General features: G+C 36.6%; 1 protein-coding gene across 4 annotated transcripts; it reads left to right on the top strand.

Moving 5' to 3' along the window:
- Positions 1-15: 15 nt before the first annotated feature.
- On the top strand, positions 16-24,418 carry LOC106173832 (putative E3 ubiquitin-protein ligase MID2). Of its 4 annotated transcripts, none has more exons than XM_013555115.3 (7): positions 16-118; positions 20,010-20,162; positions 20,494-21,038; positions 21,621-21,716; positions 22,181-22,479; positions 22,733-22,857; positions 23,247-24,418. In XM_013555115.3, exons 2-7 carry the CDS (start codon positions 20,024-20,026, stop codon positions 23,822-23,824), a joined length of 1,782 nt encoding a protein of 593 aa, XP_013410569.2. In that variant the 5' UTR covers positions 16-118; positions 20,010-20,023; the 3' UTR covers positions 23,825-24,418. The 4 variants fall into 4 exon arrangements, with proteins under 4 accessions (XP_013410569.2, XP_013410570.2, XP_013410566.2 ...); XM_013555116.3 differs by lacking the exon at positions 16-118 and adding an exon at positions 5,241-5,381; XM_013555112.3 differs by lacking the exon at positions 16-118 and adding an exon at positions 10,117-10,728.

Below are 24,418 nucleotides of genomic sequence, written 5' to 3'. Positions count from 1 at the left end.
TAATTTTAATGGAAGGTATAACTTCGTAAATAGTACGTTTGGCTGCAGGCAGGTGCTTGACTGGGAAAAGTTAGAAAAGTCCGCTGAACATGTTAAAGTTTTGAAGAGACGTTATCAGGCAAGTATGCATAAATCATATTAGATGTAATACTCTTAATTTGAAAGAAGACCTAGTTACCCTTTTATAACTGTCGCTCTGGTGTTGAGAGATCGGGAAATTCTCGCTCTGTGAACAGGTCAGTGTTTTTATCTGGACATCTGCCGTGTCCAGACACGCTGGACGTAAACAAAGGGAAAGAACTTAAACACAAAGTTCTACATTGCATGGTCGCAGATGTCAGTTAAATTGTTCCAATAGCCCATCTTTAGTAAAGTGTTGACTTTTGTTAATCGTTGTACTTTTTTCCTAATTTTTACAAATTTATTTTTAACTGCATAGTTACTACTACTAGTAATGAAATTTTAGGTATTGAAAAGTTTGCAGGGACACCACTTACAAAATGTAATCAAGGACAGTAATTTGTTAAGTCATAAATTTATCTAAGTGCAAATAAACTGACATTCCATTCCTGATAGATATTTGAAAAACATGATGTAACTAAAATATTGATGTATTGTATAAGATCACACCCCTTTAGGTCCCTTGCTCCCTGCATCATAACTCTCCACACTGTTACTTCCTGGGCCTTACTTCCCTGCATTGTTATCCCCCACTGGTGAAAATATGACATATTAAGACACATTTTAAACTAAAACCTTACTGTAAACACCAGGATCCATAAGTCACAAATTTTTCAAATTGTCATTAAGCTAGAAAATCTTATATAGGCATTGAAATTCAAGCATTTTCCAGGCTCACTTTTAAAGGAATCAATTATTCCATTTAGTTTATTTGGCAGAAATTTAGTGCTCACTTTATAACATAACAAGAATTGCTCTTTGAAATTGAAGGATATCCTCTAGCAGAGTCATCAGAACCCCAATGAGGATGCTCTTCCTGATATTAATGAAAAGTGATTAAAAATATGGTCCTGATCTCTTAGTTTGAGAAATAAGTTGTTAATAAGCTACTGCTGTTTATTGAGTCCTTATATGGCTACTAGTAAATTATGAATAGTCCAATACTGTATTCACAATACCTCTGGTGTATCTGGCACTGGAAGTCTATGGTTACACTGTCAGGCAGGCAGGGAAACATCCTAGAGAGGATGTAGAATCAGAGATATATGGTGTGCTGATATTACTGGTTCAGGTGTGTGTGTGTGTATGTGTGTGTACATGCCCATGTCTATGTACATGCCTTTGTGTGTGTGTGTATGAGGGGTATGATATAAGATCCTGGAAAAAGCATGTGGTTTTACTGCTAGTATAGGGTTACAAATTACTAGTAATAAATGGGAAAATACATTTCAATGTTTCTATCCTCCCACCCCCACCCCCATCCCGCCCACCCAACAAAGCAGACTAGTAAATCTTCTTATGCAAATTTATCCTCTACACGCTGAACGTAGGTGTTAGAGATTTTATTTCATTCATTACTAACACACTCACATCTCCGTATGTACCAGTTAGTGTGAAGTAATTTGCAGATAATCTTGGTACTGATCAATATGAAAAAGATTGTGTGGCTATTACCATGAAGAGATGATAAATTAAGGGAAATCTTAACTTTATCTTCATGGTCACCTGAATATCACCAGTAGGAATTAATTTACCTTTAGTGTCCATTATGATATATTGAGGAATGTATAAAGAAATAAAGAATTTGATAACAATGCTGATAGCTGTTACTAAGGATGTTTTATTATTGGCAAATGAAAAAGTCCTGCCTTTTAATCGAATCTGAAAAAAATGGGTGTGATTTGATGAATTCTCATTCAGCCATTAGCAACACTGGGTGGAAATGCAGTTGATGAGTTTGTTTAAGGTCAGAGTGATGAAGCCATTGTGTTTCCCCTGAAGACCTTAATATTTCATCGTCAGGTCACTGACTTCTAGGAAATTCACAGCCCTCAAGTGACCTAGGTGAAAGTGTCAGTATTCATCAGCGATTCTCAGAAAAGCAATTTTGGAGATTTCTTTATTGTTTGTCCTGGTAACTGGAATCACTCACTGGCAGTGCTATCTTCGTCATTGGCAGTTAAACAGTATTTTCAAAGTAAATCTCACCAGTCAGGATATAAGTTGTGCCCCATACTCCTAATTCTTTATGGATTGAAAAAATGAATACTAGTACCTTCTTTAACATATAAATCAGAGCTTAAAACTGATTTAATCCTCTGGTAATTGATCAAGTAGACATCAGCTTTGAGTGAAAAAAAAACACTGCCTGGGACCTCATTTCGCTAATGTGAATTTACACAATGAAGGAATTACACATTTAAGTGTCTGCGGCATGATGATGTTTTTACCATCTAGTCATTAAAAGAAGTTCTATAGGGCTGACAAGTTTTTCACTGTACTGGAAAGTGGGTGGGAAGATGAAGGTCATTATAAATCATTTGTTTGAAATAGATATGTCAGATGTTTGTTAAAGTCATCAGATAGCTCTGGAGCAAGATACTGTATGTTTGTGGGGGTGGTGGAGGGGGGGTTGACTTCAAGAATTCTGCTCTTTGGTATTCTTTTGTATAAAGTTAACTTTAAAAAACTTTTTATTGAATGGTAACAGAGCAAACTGAGTGAGTTTGTATACGTATGCAATACATGCTAAAACATTATTTTAAATGGTTATTATAATACTACCTTATGTGTGATTTAATTTGTGCTATAATTGATTAACAAAAAAAAAAAAAAAACTCACAAGTAACACAGAAAAACCACCTGAGCTCCATTAATACCAATTTCAGCTAATATTTTTAACTTCTGCAAACTTTCCCATATATAGCAGGCCCTAGTAATCGATCACATGGCATGCACAATTACAGTTTGTTTTTCTTTTGATTTTAGCACAGAAATGTGAAGAATTTATTAATGCATGTTGAACTGGAGTTTGAAACAACAGAAATGTTGGTGCTTATTTGAGAATAATTGAAGGAATATAATGTGGCTAGATGATGAGTGAGAATGATTGATCATGAAATACAGTATGTGGACCATATTTGAGGATAATATTGTAATCCTGCTTGATTGGATCTGATTAGCAAGTTTTAGGAAATGGATATAATTCCTGTCAGCTTTATCTGTCTGTATATTGGCTCATTAAGAGTGCCATTGTTTAGTGAGAGGGAGGAGCCTGTGTTCACAAACAACATACAAGTCCACTTAAAGCTTTTGAACAGTGGAATTTCAGCATCTGTTAAGTGCTTGAATTTTCTCTGGAAATATTTATGATATTTGTGTGGTAAACAAAAAAAATATTTCAAATGCATAAAAGTTAGGTAACAGTTTCTGAAAAAGAGAGAATTCAGGGGTAAGAATATATGAAAGCTTTTGCTGTAATTTGTGAACTGAATATATGTGGTTGGTTGTTTGGTAAGTGGGTTTTCTTCACCACAATGTTTATACAAAATGTCAAAATGACAGTTAAAAATAGATTGATTGCTTTTACTATAGTGAGAAATTATGTCCCCATCTTTTTATTATCAGTTATATGCATGTAAACACATCAATTTGCCATGTTTAGAACTACAAACTTCCATTCTGCCATTAGTCTATCTCTCAGGCACCCTGAGCTTCAGAGATAACTTGACACTAACCTCTTCACAATAGCCTATATTCATCGTGTCAAGTTACCTCTGACGAAAATAGTTTGACCTAGTTTATATAAGCCAATCGAATCCAAGTTTCAAAAATTTTCACCAAAGTTTGGTGAAAACGCTGATTGGTTGACCGTCAATCGGTAATCCTCGGCTGATTCCGTAAGCTCCATACTAACAACAAAGTTATTGTCGAGTGCGGAGACATCCGAGTAGTGCCGAGTGCATAACCGTACACAAAGAAAGCATGGCGTCTTCTACGAGTGACTACATAAAATAATGTGTTAAGTTATCTCTTGATTCTTTGCAAAATATGAGTATATCGGAATTGACACCAGAGCAGTTTGAGGCCCTGCATCATTATCTACTGAGGGATGATGTATTTTGCGTGCTGCCCACAGGTTACGGCAAGTCCCTGATACTGAGCCTTATCTCTGATTGGTTCGGATTTGAACAAAGCGCGCTTTGACTCGTTCGCATTCATTGGCTAGATCGTTCAACGAGTCATTGAGTGCGGGCTTTAAATTTGATTGGCGGGCGGCGGGGGCAATCGAATGTGGTCAGAGGTAACTTGACACGATGAAGATAGGGTATTGTGAAGAGGTTAGTGTCAAGTTATCTCTGAAGCTCAGGGTGTCTCTCAGGGGACAAGCCAACAAACATGTAATTTATGCCAGCAGAGGTTTGTTATAGATTCATAGCATGTCACATTTCTGGCATAAAGTCAAATATTGTATTCCCCTAGGTGACATATCCTTCTAGAATTACCCAGCTATCCCCAAGGGGAACAAGAGTATAATCGATATCCTTTTAGAAATTGCTTTCAGTTTCATGTGATTTATTTCATTTCATTGGATACGCTTCACCCCGGGACAGATATGGATCAGGATCACGCATCAATTAAAATTGAGCGGATCAGGATCGTGCATCAAATTGGACAATGGTCATGCTGTGGTCACTTTCAAGTTTGGATCCTTCAGCTAGGGAATTTTTCAGGCAATCTGTATTGGTTTTACTTCTTGAATTTAAACATATACTTTATGTGTTTGAGAATTTCTCAAAGTCATATTTTCTTTACTAGTACCTATATATCTAGCAGAGCTTCTAATCTTTCCCAATTCAGACCTGGAAAACTACAAAGCCTGCCAGATAAATATACCTGATGTTGATAGTTCCTTCTGAAATGAAAAGTCATTTCGAACTTAATCATTTGCTGTTCGATTAATTTGGTTTGTGAGTAGGAGGAAACTTTTTTTTTTTTTTTTTGAGCAAAATTCAATTTGGCTTGCAAATCCCATAAATCCATACCTTAAGTCTGCACAAAGCTGCATCAGATTACTAAAAATACACAAGTAATAACCAAACATACTTTCAAAATTAGATATAAATTTTGCATTATGTGTATGCCATTGCATGCAGTTAAAATGAAAAAAGACAAAAGCTACCCAGGACACAGATCTAGATAAAAATTAATACTGTGCAGGTTTTAAGAGACTTCCAGTTAAGCCAGGCCTCTTGAATGTTTGCCAAATATTACAAGGGAGAAAAAAGGCAGGACTGTTATTGAGAAGAAGAAACAGTAAAACCACTTAGGTCCTGGTGTAACCGTCTTTTCAGTTAAATGCAGTCTGAGAAGGAACTTGTTTTCCCCATTGAATGAAGATTTTACTGTTCCAGATATCTGTAAGTACTAAGTTGAACATAGTGGGAGCTTGAATTGACTCAAATAGCTTTAATTAAAAATGCACATTAGGAGGTACTAATTGGACATTCTCTTTAGAGTATTTTTTTTTCCTAATCAAGTAAAAAAAGCCCTCACCTTCCTGTGGAGACATTTATTATTTTTAAAAATTCTTCCTGGTGATTTGATCTTAAATGCTGTCACCTTCCCGTGGAGATTTATTTATTTTTTTAAAAAATTCTTCCTGGTGATTTGATCTTAAATGTCAAGGTATTATCTACCCCCACTCATTTGTTTGAGGCTTTCTGATTGTGGCTCTAGAATTGATTTATGTATTTGTTCAGATATGTCCTGGGTTTCAGTTCCCAGATATTGGCAACTGTTATCACAGACAAGTCAATTAATTTTGTTTTAATTTTGCTTTAACATGACTTTTTAAGTATTCTTTGTGTCTGTGAGCTTATAGCTTTCATCTTAGGATATGTGATAAAGTAGTTTTTAAGCTGACCCCCCCCCCCCCCCCCCAAAAAAAAAAAATAGAAAAGAAAGAAAAAACTCTTTGGCTGCACACCCCCCCCCCCCACACACACACATACACACATACACACACACACACACATAACCTACACACGCTTCCCAGCTTTCCTTTTTGCATCTGTCCTGACTGACAAGGTGTCCCTTTAACTAGCTGATCCTATACTATCCTTTGAGTAACACTATTCATTGAATAAAATTGTTATCTTCTGGACAGTTATCCTGAGGATAGGAGCCATTTTTACCACTGGATAGCAATATCAGGCCTTCCCAACTACCAGACTCGGCACCTACGGGTCCAGAATAAACCAGTATATCTGACCACACTACCCGTTTTCAAGGTGTGTGTCAGATCGCATAAAAGAGTATCATACCCTATCACAAATTCTGTAAGCCTACCTGTCATCCGGGTATCGCGCCTCGTTTTCGTCAAGTTCGAGTCGTATGAATACAACAGACGACTCCCTCAATCAGGGGGTGGAAACGCGCTACTTATATGATTAAGACGAGCCTAGCCGTCAGTACCGGTTATTGTTTTGTGACCTTGAGGAGCAATTAGGTTTGGTCGTTGCGGCACGCATGAACAGTAGTTGAACTACCACACCTGGGTCTTTTGTTTTTGACAACTGTTCACTCGTCATCGAGGCGCTTGTTCAAGACTATATACTATATACTATATACTGATATCTACTAGTAGGGCCTACTACCAGTGGCTTCATTAGTAACGTTCCCACAATACTTAAGTTTTCTGTCCGTGCGTACAAACCCTGAAAAAGGACAGCCTCGCTGACGAGAACAATGGACGTTTCTCACCCCTCTCTAGGATTATCCCTGCCCTCAATCTCGTCCATCCCGGTAGTAATGAAAATATTTAACCCCCGACAGAATATGCTTCCGCTATCAAAATTAGGTCTACTTTTCTAAATTAATATATAAGTTTGCAAGTCCTTATTTACAAAACATCATTGGCTATGTCCGAACCTAAATTTTATGTTAAAAATTGCGGTACTGTCAGATTTTAGCATAAACAGAGAAAATTGCAGCAGCGCATGAATCAAGATGAGATGCACTACTTTCCAACCCCGCTTATGATCATTGCTATCACATCGCGCACCAGGCAAAATCAGTGTGGTGGCTGATACTCTGTAATGCGATCTGACACACACCTTGAAAACGGGTAGTGTGGTCTGATAAACCGGTTTATACTGGACCCGTAGGTGCCGAGTCTGGTAGTTGGGAAGGCCTGAATATCAGAAACAAAAATAAGTATCTAGTGTTTAGAAAGCATTGCTTTACCCACAGGAGAGTTGCCCAGAGGATACTATAACAATTTCAGCTACAGGATAGCACTATCCAGTGTTGATGAAATTGGTCCCTGCATGTTAGATACAGTCATCATTCCAGTGTCCTTTGAAATTCAGTGTGTCTGCTCAGTGTACAGAGCAATTTCTACTTCCTGAACTTCACTTAGGTCCCGCCACTTTGACATTTAACTGATATCATATTTGGAACATCAGTAGCTATAAGGAGCGAAGAGACAGCAGATGCTTATCTTAGCAAAAGGGAAACACTACTAGTATTTGTATACTGTGCGATGGGGCATATTTTGGCTGCTGCCTTAGATTAATGCTTTTGTATTGAAGTACAAATACTAGTAATGTTAATTTTTGCAGAATCATTTATGTTGGTAACTTCACTTAGAGAAGGATAACATGTGAGTTCTCATGCTTTTAGGTGAGACATTTTATCGTCTAGTTATGTGATTGGTGACAGTGGTAGCATTATATTAAAATGTCCAGGAATACATTTTTCCACATATTTGGAAGTGGTTTTGTTTTAAATGATTTGTATAAACTTATGCTTAACATAAGGCATGAGAACCCATGTTGTTTGTTCGTCATCTGTCATCTTGGCATACTGTCACCATGGGCTATATGTTTACATGTCCAATCCCATATGTTGCTCCTGAAAGAAGTATTTCTGCCTGACACAGTATTGTTGTCAACATCTGTGCATGTGCATAATAAACCACAGATTGTCCATGATTAGACTATGATTAGACTATCTACAGGCTGGCTGTAGAAATTGTCCTCTACATCCATAAGGGATCAAAGTGTGGATTTGTTTGTGGATGTAGACAAAGGTTAAGATTTTTAGTCTGATACTAGTACCCTCAGAACCATGAGGAAACCAGATGAACTGGCTTACAGTTTATGCAGTTACAGTCTTAATGGATCTGTTCAATCCTGAAAGGATATCACCTCTCCCAAGAAGACAGAGAAGAAGGTAAAGATGTGATGTCATTAGGTATTGGCTGCTCATGAGAGTCTTACAGCATGTATTGGTGTTCTCAGGGTCTGTTTACAAGATACTGAGAGAACTGAATGATGACAATGACGTCTAGGCGTATGCCATTTCAGTTGTTAACAGCGAAATATCCATCATTGAGGTAATGTCAAAACTTGAATAAAGAGTGTGAAAGAAGAAAGCTTCAGCATAAGTAATTAACCCTGACTTTTCCCAGTACACTTTGTGTCAAGCCTTACTCAGATCTCTCTAACATGTAGTATTGATATTTAAATGTTAGAAGACTGGAGACACTGCCAGAGATAACAGATTATAAGTGGATAGGATGCTAATAGATGTTTTAATGGCAAAGCACTGATGAGTCTCAACTTGATGACATGCCATTAAGACTGACAAGCTCTGTATGACATCCTGGCTACAAGTGGAAATAGGACTGGTATTAACCAGTGCTTGGCAGAGAGGCAGTTATGGTAATTCATGGAGGATTTTCTGAAGTTTGTCAGAAGAGATTTCTTGATAATTGGAAGGGAATGGGTACACATCAGGAGTTCTTCAGTCTATTGTAAAAAATATCAGTTAACTTTTAGCTGATGACGAACTGAAAAAGAGAGAAAAAAATAAATCTGGAAAGACTGATCTTCATGTTTAATGACAAATGGATGAAAATTGAAATGTAAAAGCACTGGTCTTCATAGATGACCATGACAACAGATTTTATGTGAAGAGAGTGTCAACAATTTGAACCATAAAGATAACTGAAATTGCTTTTATATCCCAGTGAAAATTAGTGGATTTAATGGCTTTGTGGATAAGTAAATCTGTAGGCTTATTGATAAAAAACCACTGACTAGTCGAACTCGGAACATGACAGGTTGTTTTTATCTCAAAACACTCAAACACCTTGACTAGATTATGCCATTAGATTCCTGCAAAACAAGATTGTGTCTGAAAAACAGTGTTGTGCAACTGGCTTGGGTGTTTTGAATCAGAGAGGAAATCTAAGCATGGCACATGTTGGCTGTTGTAGTGAAGCAGAAAAATCCAATTTTTTCCCAGAATCGTGATTTAGATCAGTTGGACCAAATCCAGGAAAACTTGAATTATTGCAGGATTGTCTGCATTCTGCAGGGTTGTCTGCATTAGGGACAACAATGCCAAGATCGAGACCTTTTTTTCCCCCCTTTGGATGAAAGCTGCAAAGAATTAGCAGCCATGGCTTATCAACTGAGACAGCTGTACTCAAATAATATTCTAGGAAATCTAGGAAATATTTTTATTCACAGTCTGTGGCACACTCCAGCATCACAACCAGCTGCGTCTTGGTGATTTCACAGGAAAAAAACGAGTGGAGTCGCGGATCACTCTGCCTGTGCTTTATGATAACAATAATCCATGTTTACGACGTATTGCAAAGATGCAGCCTATGGACCATTGCTGATGGCAGCTGATCAATACAGTACTGGCACTGGCTTCCAACATAGCATATGGGAATAGTGTGTACAGCTATAACCACTGTATTGGGAGTGATAGAGATTACGTCACAGAACACAGTGTCTTTAATGAGCTATTACAATGGGCATACTCTGAAGTCTTGATCATTGGACACTGAACAAGGTGTAGTGAATCCTTCTGATACCTGTAAGCTGTGATGATATATACCAGACACCATGAGGAGTCTAGACAGTAAATTATGGTCTAATTACTGTTACATGCCAATACTGAAGATAAACAACAAGTACCATTATTTTGTGTACAGCACAAGAGATCATCACCATCATCATCATGAAATATAGCACTGCCTTGTTGCAATATGTGTGGACTGTGTAAAAGGACAGCATCAACACCATCATGAAATATATATACATTAATTATGATACCTTATGATATGGCAAGGATGATGTAGGATGAGAGCATCGGCATCATCATGAAATATAATATTATAATGATACCTTGCAGCATCGTGACATAAGGGAATATGTAAAATTACATAGCAAGTTCTATACCTGCTATACCTGGGCACTTGTTAGGTATGAAATGGGCAGACCACAACTGTGGTTAAAACAGGATATTAGGCTCAAGGGCTAACAGCCTCCCCTTATTAGGAAAGAGTTGTGGCAACTTTCTCTTATCTGCCACATACAGGCAAACTTCTTCCTTTGAGGGTAAAGTGGTTGCTCATTTGTTAACTCTAACTAGTACCGTTACATTGTCTCCAAGGAAGATCAACATCTAACATATCAACATAGCCTGTGGTTTACTTTGAAACCCTAGGATGATCTGGCTCGTCAAGGATGGCAATATAATAGCTTGAACACAGTAAACAGTGTCTCTGAGGAATATAACTGCCCCGGGTTTTTTGTCTATACTTGTGGTTGATACTTGGAATAGTGGGCATTGAATAGCGTGGGTGATGTATCATGTATAAGTTCCGTTGGATTCAGGGCTACTTCCACCTAGAGCAGTGTTATCCTCAGAGGAGCAAGTGGTGGCTGATGGAGACGGGGAAAGGTAGGTTTGGTATCAGAAAGAATAGATTTACAGTAATTACCAATATGTTATTGATTGATATTTATATAGGATTAGGCTGAGAGGGGGTGGGTATCAACTGAAGACGTGGTATATTCTGAGAAGCAGTTTTACATATTGCATGAAGCAAGAATGGGTGGTAATAGTATGTTTATTTCATGGATACCATAATTTATACTCATGGGCAAGCATGTGGGCACACACATACACACATATATGTACTAGTACACACACACACTGGAAAAGGGCAAAGAAGTCTATACTAGTAACCGTTGCTGACTTTTTGTAAGTAATAACTAATATAATGAAACAGGTTGTTGATGTCATTTACAGTACTTGATCTTCATGATTGACGTAAAATGAAAATCACAGTTGTGTCACTATCGGGGATGTGAATATATTACAGATATTATTATTGAAACAAAATTTAAAATTAGTAAAAGATTAATTAAAAGAACAACAGTTTGATAGGCAGACACAGAGAGCCTTGCTTGATAACCAGGCTCTAAGTATCCCTTTAAACTCCCTCCCCCCTTTCTCTTTCTCTCTCTCTCTCTCTCTTTCTCTCTGTGTGTGTGTGTGTGTGTGTGTGTGTGTGTAATTTCAGTGGCAGGGACAAATTTCAGGAAACAATTGTTACTGGCACAGCGGCTCTTTTTATCAAGGAACACAGCATAGGGTTACTGTCACACTCCTCTTTGTAGTTTTTTTAAATTTTTTATTTATTTTTTTTTTATTTTTTATTTTATTTTATTTATTTATTTTTATTTTATTTTATTTTATTTTTTTTTTTTTTGCTCATGATTGAGAAAATGAAAAATATTAAGCTGTTATTTGTAAGTTTGTAATTTGGTGTAACGTTAATGAATTCTAGTGAACAATTGTGGAATATTCAATAGAACTGACTTACCAAAATGTCTTCTGGCACATTCCCAGCATTTATAAAGGTAGTACTCGCTGACTTCATTTACTTAAAACGCCCCAGACCTGAAAAAAATAAATATTTTCAGTGTGATGGAAAGTTACTTTCCTCCAGGGTAAATTATTTCTAGGGAAATAACATTTGTTACTTGTACTTACTATACCATTAGCTCATGCTGAGCCTGGAAGGTTGGATTGCTACTGTACTTATTGCAGGTAATGCGTGTTGAATGCTTGGGTTTTAGAGATTTTACAACTCTTCTAAATATCTTCCTTTACTGTCTTGCATTGTATTGAAAATTAAGCCGATGCAGTTGGTAGGAAAGGGGGTGGGGGGCTTGTAGAATGATAGCCATTGAATGTATACTAGTCCTTTTTTTACTAGTACCTTTTCAGCTTGTTATTTCTTTAGTGCTGCAAAAAGGTCAAATCTAGATTCCAATAGATATTTTCATCTTTTTGTTTGATTAGTCAGGCAATGCAATATATTTATCTAGTACAAGTACACACATGACGTTAAGAAAAAAAGATTATTTTTGAAAGAGGTAGTAGGAAAGAAAAAATATCGCTCTCGAGACAATGTTTTCTTGGAGGGCAACTTGATGCCTCCCGAGACTAAACTAATGCCATGTGCATTGTGTTGATCTAAACTCCTGCACATGTTATTCTTTTTTTCTTTTTCCATGTTCCCTTGCTAATAACCTGATCCTGTTTAGGGCCATGTCAATTATTCCACTGATTTGTACCCAGTTGCAATTGGAAACTAAAAAGCACTCCAAGAGAGCAGACCTCCACCAAGGCAAAAGACAATGCAGGTCCTTTTGAAAATGTTACAAGATCTAGCCAGATTCAGTTGGAATTCAGTTGTGAATCACTTGTTTCCATCTGAAACACTGTCTTTCTTTAATATTTCATTAAGATGTATGTAGCTGAATTTTTAAGATGTATTTTCCCACAACTAACAAACAAACCAACACCAATGCAAACAGAGAACTTTCAAGGTTGACTGAGGTACGTGTAAAAAGATCGAAAAGAGACACCGAAACTGACAGGAGGATTCATACAAGTGCACTTCATTATTCATGCTCATGAACTTGTGAGGTAAATCACAAACTCAGAGCGGAGAAGAGCATGCACTCGGCTGCCCAGGCATGCAGACGGATATCAATGACATGGAATAATAGACACACTCAGAACAGCTGAATGGTGACCTGCCCTCTGCTTTGCTGAATACAGCTTGGTTGACTTGGCTTCGCTGTACTTCAATAGAATTACTCTACGCATGGCCAGCTAGCTACCATACCCTCACTGGCTTATGTCATCTTCAAGGGCAGTAACAATGGCTCAGATGTAAGATATAGGCGTAGTTTCATTTATTTATAATGTGCTGGTCACTGGATTATGTGGTTACTAGTTCTGTAACAGTATGGGGCTGTTTGACATTCTGTTGTTAATAATATGTTTTGACCTATGGTGTGATTTTTAGTGCTATTGACAACTTTGAAATCCATGATTCTGTGATGTTTGGCAAAGTTCATGTGCAAGATTGTCCATTAGGCCAAAAATGCTGGCAAATCAGCAGGCGATGGTGGCGAGTTCTTGACCTTGTAAAGCCATTGAGATACATTAACACTGGTTAATGTACTAGGACTACATAGTATACTATATGGATTTGAGAGGATGAGGGAGAAAGCTACAAAGGATTACCGGCAGATACTAGTAAATCTTTCTGGCAAGCTGCTACAAGAGAAACCATGAACAGCAGGCTCTGTGAAATTGCAGGTTTTACTGGATTATCAGTCACAGTTGTTGTTTTTTATGTATATGTTTTCCATGTCAAAAATCTTTTTTTATGTGGAATAACCAGGTTGTAATACAATAAGGAAGTAGCTGTTTGTATGTCTGGATGCAGTGTCTCAGTCTTGTTGGCTGTGAAACAGAATGTGCTTGTTTGTTTAATCTGAAAAACGGTCTCAGTTTTTGTAATGCTAGTAATTTGGGTGCAACTCCTTTTCCTCCTGTAAGGTGCTTGCTCCCTTTCGCTCTCTCTCTCTCTCTGTTTTCTTTCCAAATCAAGAATAAAATCTTGAAGTTACTAGCGTGTACAGTAATACCTGCATGTTAAACCAAATGACTAAATATTTTCACCAGATTAACTAATAAATTTGCTTAATTTACAAGAAAAAAATTTAAAAGGGAAGAAAAAAACATCATTATTCTTTTCTTAGGCTGTTATGAGTTTGGACCCAGTAACCATCATGGACAGCTACCTTAGCATAGCATTGCATGCAGAGATGTAATATTGATTTCTATGGTAGATTGAATGCCTTTGAAGTGTAGGGTCACTGCAATTGTGTGAAGTCGATGGTTTATATGTCAAACAGTTTGAATTGCATGACCAGTGTGAATTAATTTGTAAAATGATTTTTTCTTGGTTCATCCATTTAGTAGTAGAACAATTATGTTAATCTCAATGATCAAGCCATGTTGATCATTCTGACACTTTAGTACAGCAGGACTTGTGTGTGTGTGTGTAAAGGGTGTGGTGAGGAAACAGCAGGGATAACAACAGGTGTGTTAAATAGTACTGTAGTTATTTATTAAATTCAGACTAAACAAACTAAACAAAAGTAATAGTATTCTCCAAAACTACTATTTGTTTTATAAGTAGTACACAAAAAGATTGGTTCAGATGTTTGACAACTTGAATTTGGCTTCTTTGGGAAAGAACAGTTTTATGAGTACTAGAGTAGTAGTAACTAAAAAGTATTGAAAGTGTGAAATACTGTGCCAGTACTGGAAATGATTTAACATTTGAAAATTTCAATGAACTACCATATATATATGTATGCAAGCATATGGAAGGAGGTAGAGGGATTTCATGACAGTGGTAGTGTACATTCCATTTGGCTGATATTATAGTACTTGCTACTGTCAAAAATTGCCTGCTGTTACAGTAATATTTAAGGGAAGCTAAATATATCTCTCTATCCAAATGTAGTTTCACTTTTTGTAATTTTTTAGTTGTTTGGATGCAGTATAGAGGATAGTATTTCAGTGAAGAAATATCTTACCATTACTTCTATATATGAAGATTCAGGGTTAGATATGGATCATGAATATTTGAATAAGAATGAAAGTTGATTTTGAATTATTTTATTTTATTTTATTTCATTTTTTCTCACTCTGAATGTAAAATTCGGATCAGGACACAATTACAGAAACTGCTGTGAAAAAATGCACACTTTCTAACCAGACCAGAGGGGAAGAGCTGGTTTGCTTTTGTTATCAAAAACAACAGTGAGTCAGAGATTAGAATAATTTGATTATCCTATATAAAATTTTACAGGTAAGATAAGGTGTGCATTAAGTGGAGTAGTAGGTCTCCTATGTCCTGTGATAACCTGAGGAGATAGATGTTTTCACCTGTAGGGTATGACACGGAGTAGGTACTAGTATGGATGTCATAAGGGAGGACTTTTAGATTAAATTAGCAGTATAGTTTAAAAGGGGTGAATATCAGCTTCTTGCAGATCTTGAAGTCAGTGTTGCCCATTTCTCCTGAGACAGTCGGAAAGGAGTGGGTAAAAATCTATACCTGTTGAGATAAAGAGGGATGGGAAGTAGTAGTAGGTTGTATAATGTGTGTGTGTGTGTGTGTGTGTGTGTGTGTGTGTGTGTGTGTGTGTGTGTGAGAGAGAGAGAGACCTTACAGCCATGCTTCTCTCTCTGGGGAAAAAGAAAAAACTTCATTATACAATTCAGATAAGAAATTTGAGATAAGGTTCTGTAGAGGCAGACTGAACTTGAGTCGGTACAGTGAAGTTTAATTTGCAAAGACAAGTGGGTGGAAAACTTGTGTTCATAGCTGTGTGAAATAGTCCAAGAAATTGGTGCAGAAAAAAGGGTGAATTGTGCGTTTTTTACCTACAAGCATGAAATTTGCCGCAGTTGTAGATAATGGAATTCTAAGCTTTTTTGGATATATGGGCATGTCTGAAAATTCCAGTATGGCCGCCAAATCCAATATGGCCGCCACAAATACTCTTTTAAATTAAAACATCTAATATATAGTCCTAAAATGGTTTAGAATATCATTTTATAGCTGGAAAATATAATGCTATGAATGAATTATCAATATCCGCTTCTACAGGTGTATAGAATTCCAAAATGGCCTCCAAAAGTAAAATAAGCAGTTTACTTACACAAAATATGCAGCAGTTTTGTAAAATCATCAAGCACTTACAATTACAAGCATAAAAATTGGCACAGTTATGTAGAACATGATTCTAAGCAACATTGGATATAGGGGCATGTCTGAAAATTCCAATATGGCAGCCAATTTCAATATTGCCCCCCAAATACCCTATCAAGGTGAAAGTTATTTGTATAGTCTTTTATAAAAATATCATTTAATGGTTAGAAAATACCATTGTATGTATGAAGTATCAATATCTGCCACTTAAGGTTTTAAAATTCCAAAATGGCCTCCAAAAGTCAGCAGACCACAACTATTGAATTGTAATCACTCGGGAATAGGCATGTGGGCTTTGCAAACTACCTGTATAATCAGCATATTCCTACCTGTGCAGGAGCTATTCTACAGAGTTTTTAAAAAACCAACAAGCATGATTCATTTATTATGTACTGAAAAAAGTCCTTCTTTTGATAAACCAACATAAGTAGTTTGACTTTTTGCTCTGGATTCTCATTAAGATCAATTCCCAGTTAGCAATCTTCTTATATGGCACTCATGAGTGACTCCCCCTTTCTAAGAAAAAAAGTATCGTGCAAAATCCCTAAAATGTGAAAGAAACACCAGAATAACTTAGCCTTTAAGAGGCAAATATAAAAAACTTGGGGTGTACCAATTTCGTCTGTTGGTTATGATTCTTCAGTTAGATCAGTGCATGGCGCTTCATCAAATGCTCATAAATATAACAAAAATGACAGCTAATCAAACATACAGGTCTCAACAATTTGGTGTTTTTCATTGGTAAAGTACTAAAAGTGGGGCACATTTGCACTCGATAATGTTATGATGTTATCTTGTGCTTCAAAAGTAAATTAGAAAAGCTTCTTATTTTAAAAATTGGCTTTAGTACATTCGCAGTAATGGCTACCGAGAATTTAGTGAAAATTTATGAGCAAAGAAATACCTGTACCCCAAACAGAGGGCAGGTGTTGATACGTGCTGTATCCAAGAGTTGCATTGCAGACTTCACACTTCGTGCACTAAAAAAGAAGCACTGATCTATAGGCGCCAAACGTTGGTTTTCATTTGATCATTTGGCAACTTGTTTAGTTACAAACTTATACTTTCAAAAAACTGAACATGAAAATAAAAGAATTAAAATCCTCCAGACAGTTAATACATACAAAACTTCAAAAAACGATGTATTCTGAGGATTTTACAAGAAATTAGTGCAATATGGACTTTGAAAGGTAAAAATTCATGAGATTTCCGGCATCATTGTCTCTGTGGGACAATCCAGAATGAAGCCATGAGGAGTATTCACTTACCCAGCTTACAAAATCTACCAGGTAGCTCCTACCACATCTGTTTGTAGTTATGTGTGCAGTTGCTAACTGTGGTGAGGGGAGTCAGAAGCATTGGAAGACTGGTGCTATAAGGGTTCACACTAGTATCCTACATCTACTAATATGCCCTTCCACACTTTCATGTTCCTATGGACCGTCATGCATGTAAACTGAGTCAGAAGCATTGGAAGACTGGTCCTATAAGGGTTCACACTAGTAACCTACATCTACTACTATGCCCTACCACACTTTCATATTCCTATTGACCCTCATGCATGTAAACTGATGCTTTCTGGTGTTAAAAACGACCAATGCCTCTTGGTATTTTGTTGGGGAAAGTGGATTACATGTAGAAGCTTTAGCTTTAAGGAAATACTGGGAAAGCTGAGGGAAACACAACTACTAGTAAAGCTAGGCACACATTAATGAATGAAAATTATTTAACCAAATAAGTAGAAATTTCGGTGTAGCTAGCTGTTATCCTCTGTTGAGATATTGTCCATTTACTAAAGTAAAAGGTTGACCGCCCATAAAATGTGCAACACTTACTTGATAAAATAACTTTCGTTAATTTGAAACTTATTTGTGAAAATACCTTGACATTTTCATATCCTTGACATTTATAGAATTGCGGCATGTGGTGTCACAACTAGACCAAAAGGAGTCCTGTTCCATTTTTTATGGTCATTTGGGTCTAAATGTAACTAAAGGAGCGAAAAACCAAAAAAGAGTAAAGACTGTTGTCTGTCAGATTATATAGTAGTCCTTTTTTTACTTTAAAGGGTTTTAGTGGCCATATTAGAATATTCAGACATGTCCCTATATAACAAATTGCTTAGAATCCTGTTCTGTACAATTGACCCAATTTTTTTTACTGCTGCTGTGAGTGGCCTGTTTTTCTTATTTTTGGAGGCTATTTTGGATTTCTATACACTTAAAGAATCAAATATTGATACTTCATGTATACCATAGTCTTGTCTAACCATAAAATGTTATCTTAAGTTATGATAGGATTATATATACTTGAAGTTTTAATTTGAACGGGTATTTGTGTCGGCTATATTGGATTTGGGGGCCATATATTGAAATTTTTAGACATGCTCATACATCCAAAAGTGCTTGGAATCCTGTTTTACAACTGTACCAAATGCCATGCTTGTAGTTTTTGATGAATTAACCACTCCGCTGGATATCTTGGATTAGTAGAGTGCTTTTTACTATTGGCGGCCATTTTGGATTTAATACACCTAAAAAAGCAAATATTGATTCTGAATTCATACCGTGGTGTTTTTTAACCTTTATATGATATTTACGCCCTTAAAAGACTATATACTTGAAGTTTTAATTAGAAGCCGTATTTTTGGAGACCATATTGGATTTGAAGGCCATTTTTAAATTTTCGGATATGCCCATACATCCAAACTTGCTCAGAATTTCATTTTCCACAAACCTGCCAAATTTTATGCTTGTAGTTTTAAGTGCTTGATGAATTCCCCATTCAAATGGATATCTTGAATAAATGGTCTGCTTTTTTTACTTTTGGCGGCCATTTTGGATTTAATACACCGGAAGGATTCATACCATGGTGTTTTCTAACCTTTATATGATATTTTAAGTCATTAGAAGACTATGTACTTGAAGTTTTAATTTGAAAAGGTATTTTGGTGGCCATATTGGATTTGACGGCCATTTTGGAATTTTCAGACATGCCCATATATCCAAATTTGCTTAGAATTTTATTGTCCATAAGTGTGCCAAATTTCATGCTTGTAGGTAAAAAATGCACAATTTTTCACCAATTTCCTGGACTAAAATGAGAAAAAGGTTTGTATACCATGCAGAGAAATTGATAATATAAAGTAAGGAAGCATATGTAGAATGTGTAGATAGACAGGGAGCAGAACTAAGTGAAAAAGGTGATGAGTAAAAGCCATAAGTTCTCAGAAAAAAAACTTCTACAATTTTGAGTTGTGAGATTCCGTTTGAGTACTTTGAAATGATGAATTACATGGCCTTGATCAAAATTTGAAGATTATTTTATTTATGATTTTGTGTAATGTATATATAGTTTGAGCAAGCAACAGCTGTATGGATTATATTGTACTCTACTTGGCAGTTTTGGCAATAATATACACATGTAACAGCTGTGGGCTCATCTCACATCTGTTGCTGTAGAGATCTCAAGGTTGCAAAGTTTTTAGGTGGAGATTGGTCATTTGGGTATATTTTCCTTTTATTTCCTTTGATGAATTTTAGTGGTAATTTGAGGTGATTGGCCAATTAGGTATGATTTCCTGCTGTTACTTATAATGAATTTAAATGAAAATGCATCGATATGTCAAGTAAGGCGACAGGTGGAGGATCGGGATTTTTTTTTTTTTTTTTTTTTTTTTTTTTTTTTTACAAGGTTGAGGAAGGTCATTGGATGGACTCCAATAATTTCATTTACTTGGAGTGGCTGGTACATAAGTGGGGAATATATCTTGTTTTAAGAGATAAAAAAGTGGTATTAAGATCAAATGACTTAAACTTTTTGAATTTCCAGGAGTGTTCAGCAGATGCACCCTACTTGCCAAATACAAATTTGTCTTGTCTTTGTATAAACCTGGATGTAACTCCTCTTTATCAAAAGGGGTATTACGTGAGAGGAAAAGATAGAAAATAGACCACAAGATCAGTGAATTTATTGATCATGTGATTTTTATTCTGTAGGATTGATTAGCAGTGTTATGTATAGACAGATCCATACATTGACTCGTCTTGAATCCAAGATATCTCTACTTTCACTTTCACTTTCCTAGGAGTGACCAGTAGTATGGAGGATGAGCTGACCTGTCCAGTGTGTCTGGAGCTCTATGCTGACCCGCTGATCTTGCCGTGTTCACACAGTGTCTGTAAGCAATGTCTACAGGACATCATACACAGCAAGAAGGAGAAGACAGACAGTGAAGAGAGTAAGTGATAACAAGTTTAATACATTCCTTTTACTTTGCAACTTCTCCCCCTTATAATTGGTTCCCCATGATAAAACTGTAAACAATGTGCTCAGGAAGCGATATGTGGGCGCAAGGAAAAGATGGACACCATTCAAAGTGACAAATGTTAAGGATTTCAAGAAATTCAGTGTATTTTTCTATTATTATTATTATTATTATTATAAAGACATTCACTTGTGTTCAGATTTTTTTTTAAGGATAGAAAAAGAACCCATCTCACTATAGTGCTTTCTTTGACCCTCAATTTCTTAATGCTTCAAAGCTGTATTCTTAGCTATCAACATTTCAGAGATTGACTGTCCCTCCTGCAGAAAGCCACTTGACGCAACTAAGGAAGCACTTGCCTCCTTGCCAAGAAACCTTGCCTTAGAAAACATTGTGATACGCTACACTGAAGAGTGCAGCAAAAGACTTGCCAATAAAGCCAGTATTGATTTACCCTCACCAGAGCCCTCTGGTGGTAGTGAGGAGACTGAGGATGTTTTACCAGCAGACTTTCCTGTAGAGCATCGGCAGAAGTGTGAATTATGCGAAGGGAACACACCCAGTAAAGCTGCCTGGTACTGCGGCCAGTGCTCTGTGGCTTACTGCCATCCATGTTTGGACAAATTCCATCCAAAGAGAGGCTCTCTTGTTCGTCACAAACTTCGACGTCCGTCAGATCTAGAATCGTCCAACAAGGAAGTGTTCTGTCAGGATCATGAAGCAGAAGCGGCAGCTATTTTCTGTGATCAATGCCAAAGTCTTGTCTGTCATCTGTGTGTGTGTGATGGGGTAGGGAAACATGCGGGGCACAAGATATTGGATGCAACGACAGCCTCGGGCAAAATCAAGGTGAATATATACTGGTACATATATTTGGAGAGCACTGATATATTACATTGAAAAAGAGAGTATCTGTCTATCAGAGTGACTAAAAAAAGATGTTAATAGAATGTGCATGCTATCAAAGTGAAGTCCATACTAACAATAATATCCTGTTTTTCTGTCAGCATAACATTTTTCACTTTAGCCTAAAGTTAAGGTGAGTTTCTAAAGAGACTTGAAAATTATGATTAATCAACTCTGGCTTATACAATAAGGGAGTCCTGGAGCATAAACGGTAAAACACCTGTCTCAATATTCTATTCTCATTCTGTCCTCAAACTGTGGCACAATTATTGGAAATGACAGTCACAATGGTTGAGTCACATCTACCACAATCTAGAGCATTGTCAGCCATGGCACATCAGACACAGTCACTACAAGAGTGTAGCTGGAGTTGAAAGCTCCATTGTCAGTAATAAGTGATTTCAAGCCCACCATACCCTATCATAGCAACTATACAATTATAACATTCCATAGTTGATTGGGGTAAATGAACTTAAAAGAATACATAATTTGTAGACGTGAAACCCGTCTGGTTTTCATTTACAGGAATTGGTCAGTGGGAAACGCCAAGGACTTGAGAAGCAACTTGTCAGCCATGCTGAGCAGCAAACCAAGCTAGAGGAACTTATCAATGAAATTAAGGTAATGCTGTTATGAGTGACAATATAATGAAGTTAAACTAAATTAAAGGTGTCTTATCTTGGATTTTCACAGCAAAATGAATTTTCCACCAGAAAAAAGCAATGTCATCCCACACATGAATTATAGCTTGACCTATCCTTGCCTATGGATTCTTTAGTCTGTTGTAGTCAAACAATGCAGGATATTTAAACATAAAAAATATGACTATGGGATGTTTTCAAACATGATAGTACACCTTTATTTCTGTTATGTACCTTCAAGTGTAAAGTCTGTGTGCATCACCTGAGTATGTTGAATATAACCATAAAGACCAACAATATTGATAAAGACGTTGTTAGATTATTTAAGTAAGAAATCATTTTAGTTTGGTGAATGTTCATTTATTTCGCAATTTTTTAAAAGAGAAATGGTGTTTTTTGTCTGAGATTGGATGTTGGATTTCATATTTCACATTTCTCCTGCAGAGTATCCACAAGGAGTCTGAGAGTCACATAGAAAACCAATACAAGCGTCTTTTGGCAGACCTCAGTTTTATTTTAAGCCAAGAGAGAGATGCCATCTTGCACAGTCTCGCAGAGGAAAAGAATCAGTGTCTTCGCAAATTACAGCACACGATGACAGAGAGCAAGCAGCATATCAAGCAGATGCACATGCTTTCGCAGTCGTGCCAGGAGCTGGTTGAAGAGAAGAATGTGCATGCAACGCTGATAAATGCCAGTCGTGTAGAGCAGCTAAACAAAGAAGTGGAACAGTGTGCAAACAAGTGAGTTTGCTTAGTAGGAGTAATCTTGAAAAATTATTTTCAGTTTTTTAAAGTCATGTCCAGGTAATGATTATCTTTGATGCATTTGAAATTTTTCCTCAGTGCCAAGATACATTTTTCAGAGCAGTATTGTACCCCAGCTAAACAATTATGAAATTTACTTAAGAATATAATTATAAAGTTACATGCCCAAAAAGATATTGATGGATATTGTACAAGATATTGTCAGTTATTTTTAAACCTACTCCCCTAGGACCAAGGAGGTAAACCTCCAGTTTGAAGACTGTGTGAAGAAGAAGAGCAGCCAAGTGTCTGATCTGTACACAGGGACCAGAAAGTTTCGCCATCGAGCAATGGCTGCTGTACGCTTGATGCTAGGTAGGGATGGTGTGGTATTTCTTTCTGCTGCAGACAGAATTTATAAATTGATTTTTTACTGCATTATCAAAATCTGTTATACGTTTTTTTTTATAAATATGTATTTAAAAATATGTAATTTTATTGTTTTTTACGTCTACGACAGTAGATGCTGAGGAAATTTTATTGCATTTGGAGCACAAGTAAAACATGATGGCATTAGACTGAAATACATCATATGTGATAATTATTATTTCATTTGCACTTTTATTTGCACAATTGATAAAAATTATTTTGCAGTTGTAACTTTTTTAGCTTCTGATATTATATATCATGTTAGTCTTTTTGCATTTCTTTTGAAATTCAGTAGCATGATAATATTTTTTTCTACTTTTCTAAAACCTTTTCAGAAGAAGATGAAGACCAGTGCAAAACTATCATTCCCCACATCAAGTCTCCTACCTCACCCAGGTCACCACAGGGTCAAGGTCGCAGTGAGGCCCCTCGGGTCCACAACAAATACCTCATAACCTGGGGCTTCACCTCAACTTCCTTCACGGCTGAGGAACTGACTGCCAACTCCAGTTGGACTGTCACCATAGACAAGAACAGTACTCACATGGGCAATTTAAACACCGGTTATTTATTTGGTGTGGGGATCGCTTCCGTTCCCCTCAACTTCAAGGATTTAACGGGGATGAATGAGAAGTCCCTGGGGATTATTTGTTCCGGTGGAGATATCATATTTGCAAAGAACAGTAAGCAGGAGTGTCTGATGCAGTTGCCAGGGTTACCAGTCTCTGTGTCTGTGGCTGTGAGAATGGATCAGCCCAACGTCATGGTGTTTGCCTATAAAATCTCCTGCACACACTGGGGGGATGTGCTTACGGGAAAGCACGTGGTCACAGACGTGCTGATGAAGAAGAAAACGTACCCAGTATTTACTGTCAGCCAGAGAGTGAAATTGCTCTTCCCAACTTTTGTGTAATTTTTTTTTAAATTTAAGTCAGGGTCATATAGAGTAAATTCTTTACTTTAAGCAAAACCTTTTGCCAATAATGATTAAGATATACAAAATGCAGTGTTTACCCTAGCTATTATTAGTATTACTTTGGAACATAAGTGAGGAAACAAGAAAGTTCTTAAATGAGTTCAAGTGGAAGAACTTATAAAGTTAATTGTATCAGGTAGAGTTTAAGGTATGTTGATGCACACAACCAAAGGCATCAGATATTTTTAGTGATATAGCATATATTTAAAATATATATCCATTTGTGACTTATGGTGCTAAACAAGTGTTCTTACAAACACCCTTTTTTTAGCTTTAAGTTCTGATTTTTTTTAAACACATCTGGGAAAAAACAGTACAAACATCAATTGTGAAAAGATAACATTGTATTCCATAGTGTCTTTATGCCGACTTGAAAAGTTTTTGTTCAAGCGATAAATTGCATGAATTCATTTGTCTTACTTCCTCATTAAATGTATCATGTTTGAATGATTCAAAGTAATTATCAGTGAATGCTGTATTATATTATATTTTTAGTAAGGACATGAATAAATTGAATATTGCTTAGCATTA

Source organism: Lingula anatina, chromosome 4 (assembly GCF_051362555.1).
Source record: "Lingula anatina isolate TDL-2025a chromosome 4, LinAna3.0, whole genome shotgun sequence".
NCBI classification, from domain to species: domain Eukaryota; kingdom Metazoa; phylum Brachiopoda; class Lingulata; order Lingulida; family Lingulidae; genus Lingula; species Lingula anatina.
This window is presented reverse-complemented; position numbering and strand designations above follow the sequence as displayed.

Coding starts and splice junctions, on each gene's coding strand:
- LOC106173832 (XM_013555112.3), top strand. CDS start 10,638: ATGTATAAGTTCCGTTGGATTCAGGGCTACTTCCACCTAGAGCAGTGT. Junction 21,717..22,180: donor AACTTATCAATGAAATTAAG/GTAATGCTGTTA, acceptor TTTCTCCTGCAG/AGTATCCACAAGGAGTCTGA. Junction 22,480..22,732: donor GTGGAACAGTGTGCAAACAA/GTGAGTTTGCTT, acceptor CTACTCCCCTAG/GACCAAGGAGGTAAACCTCC.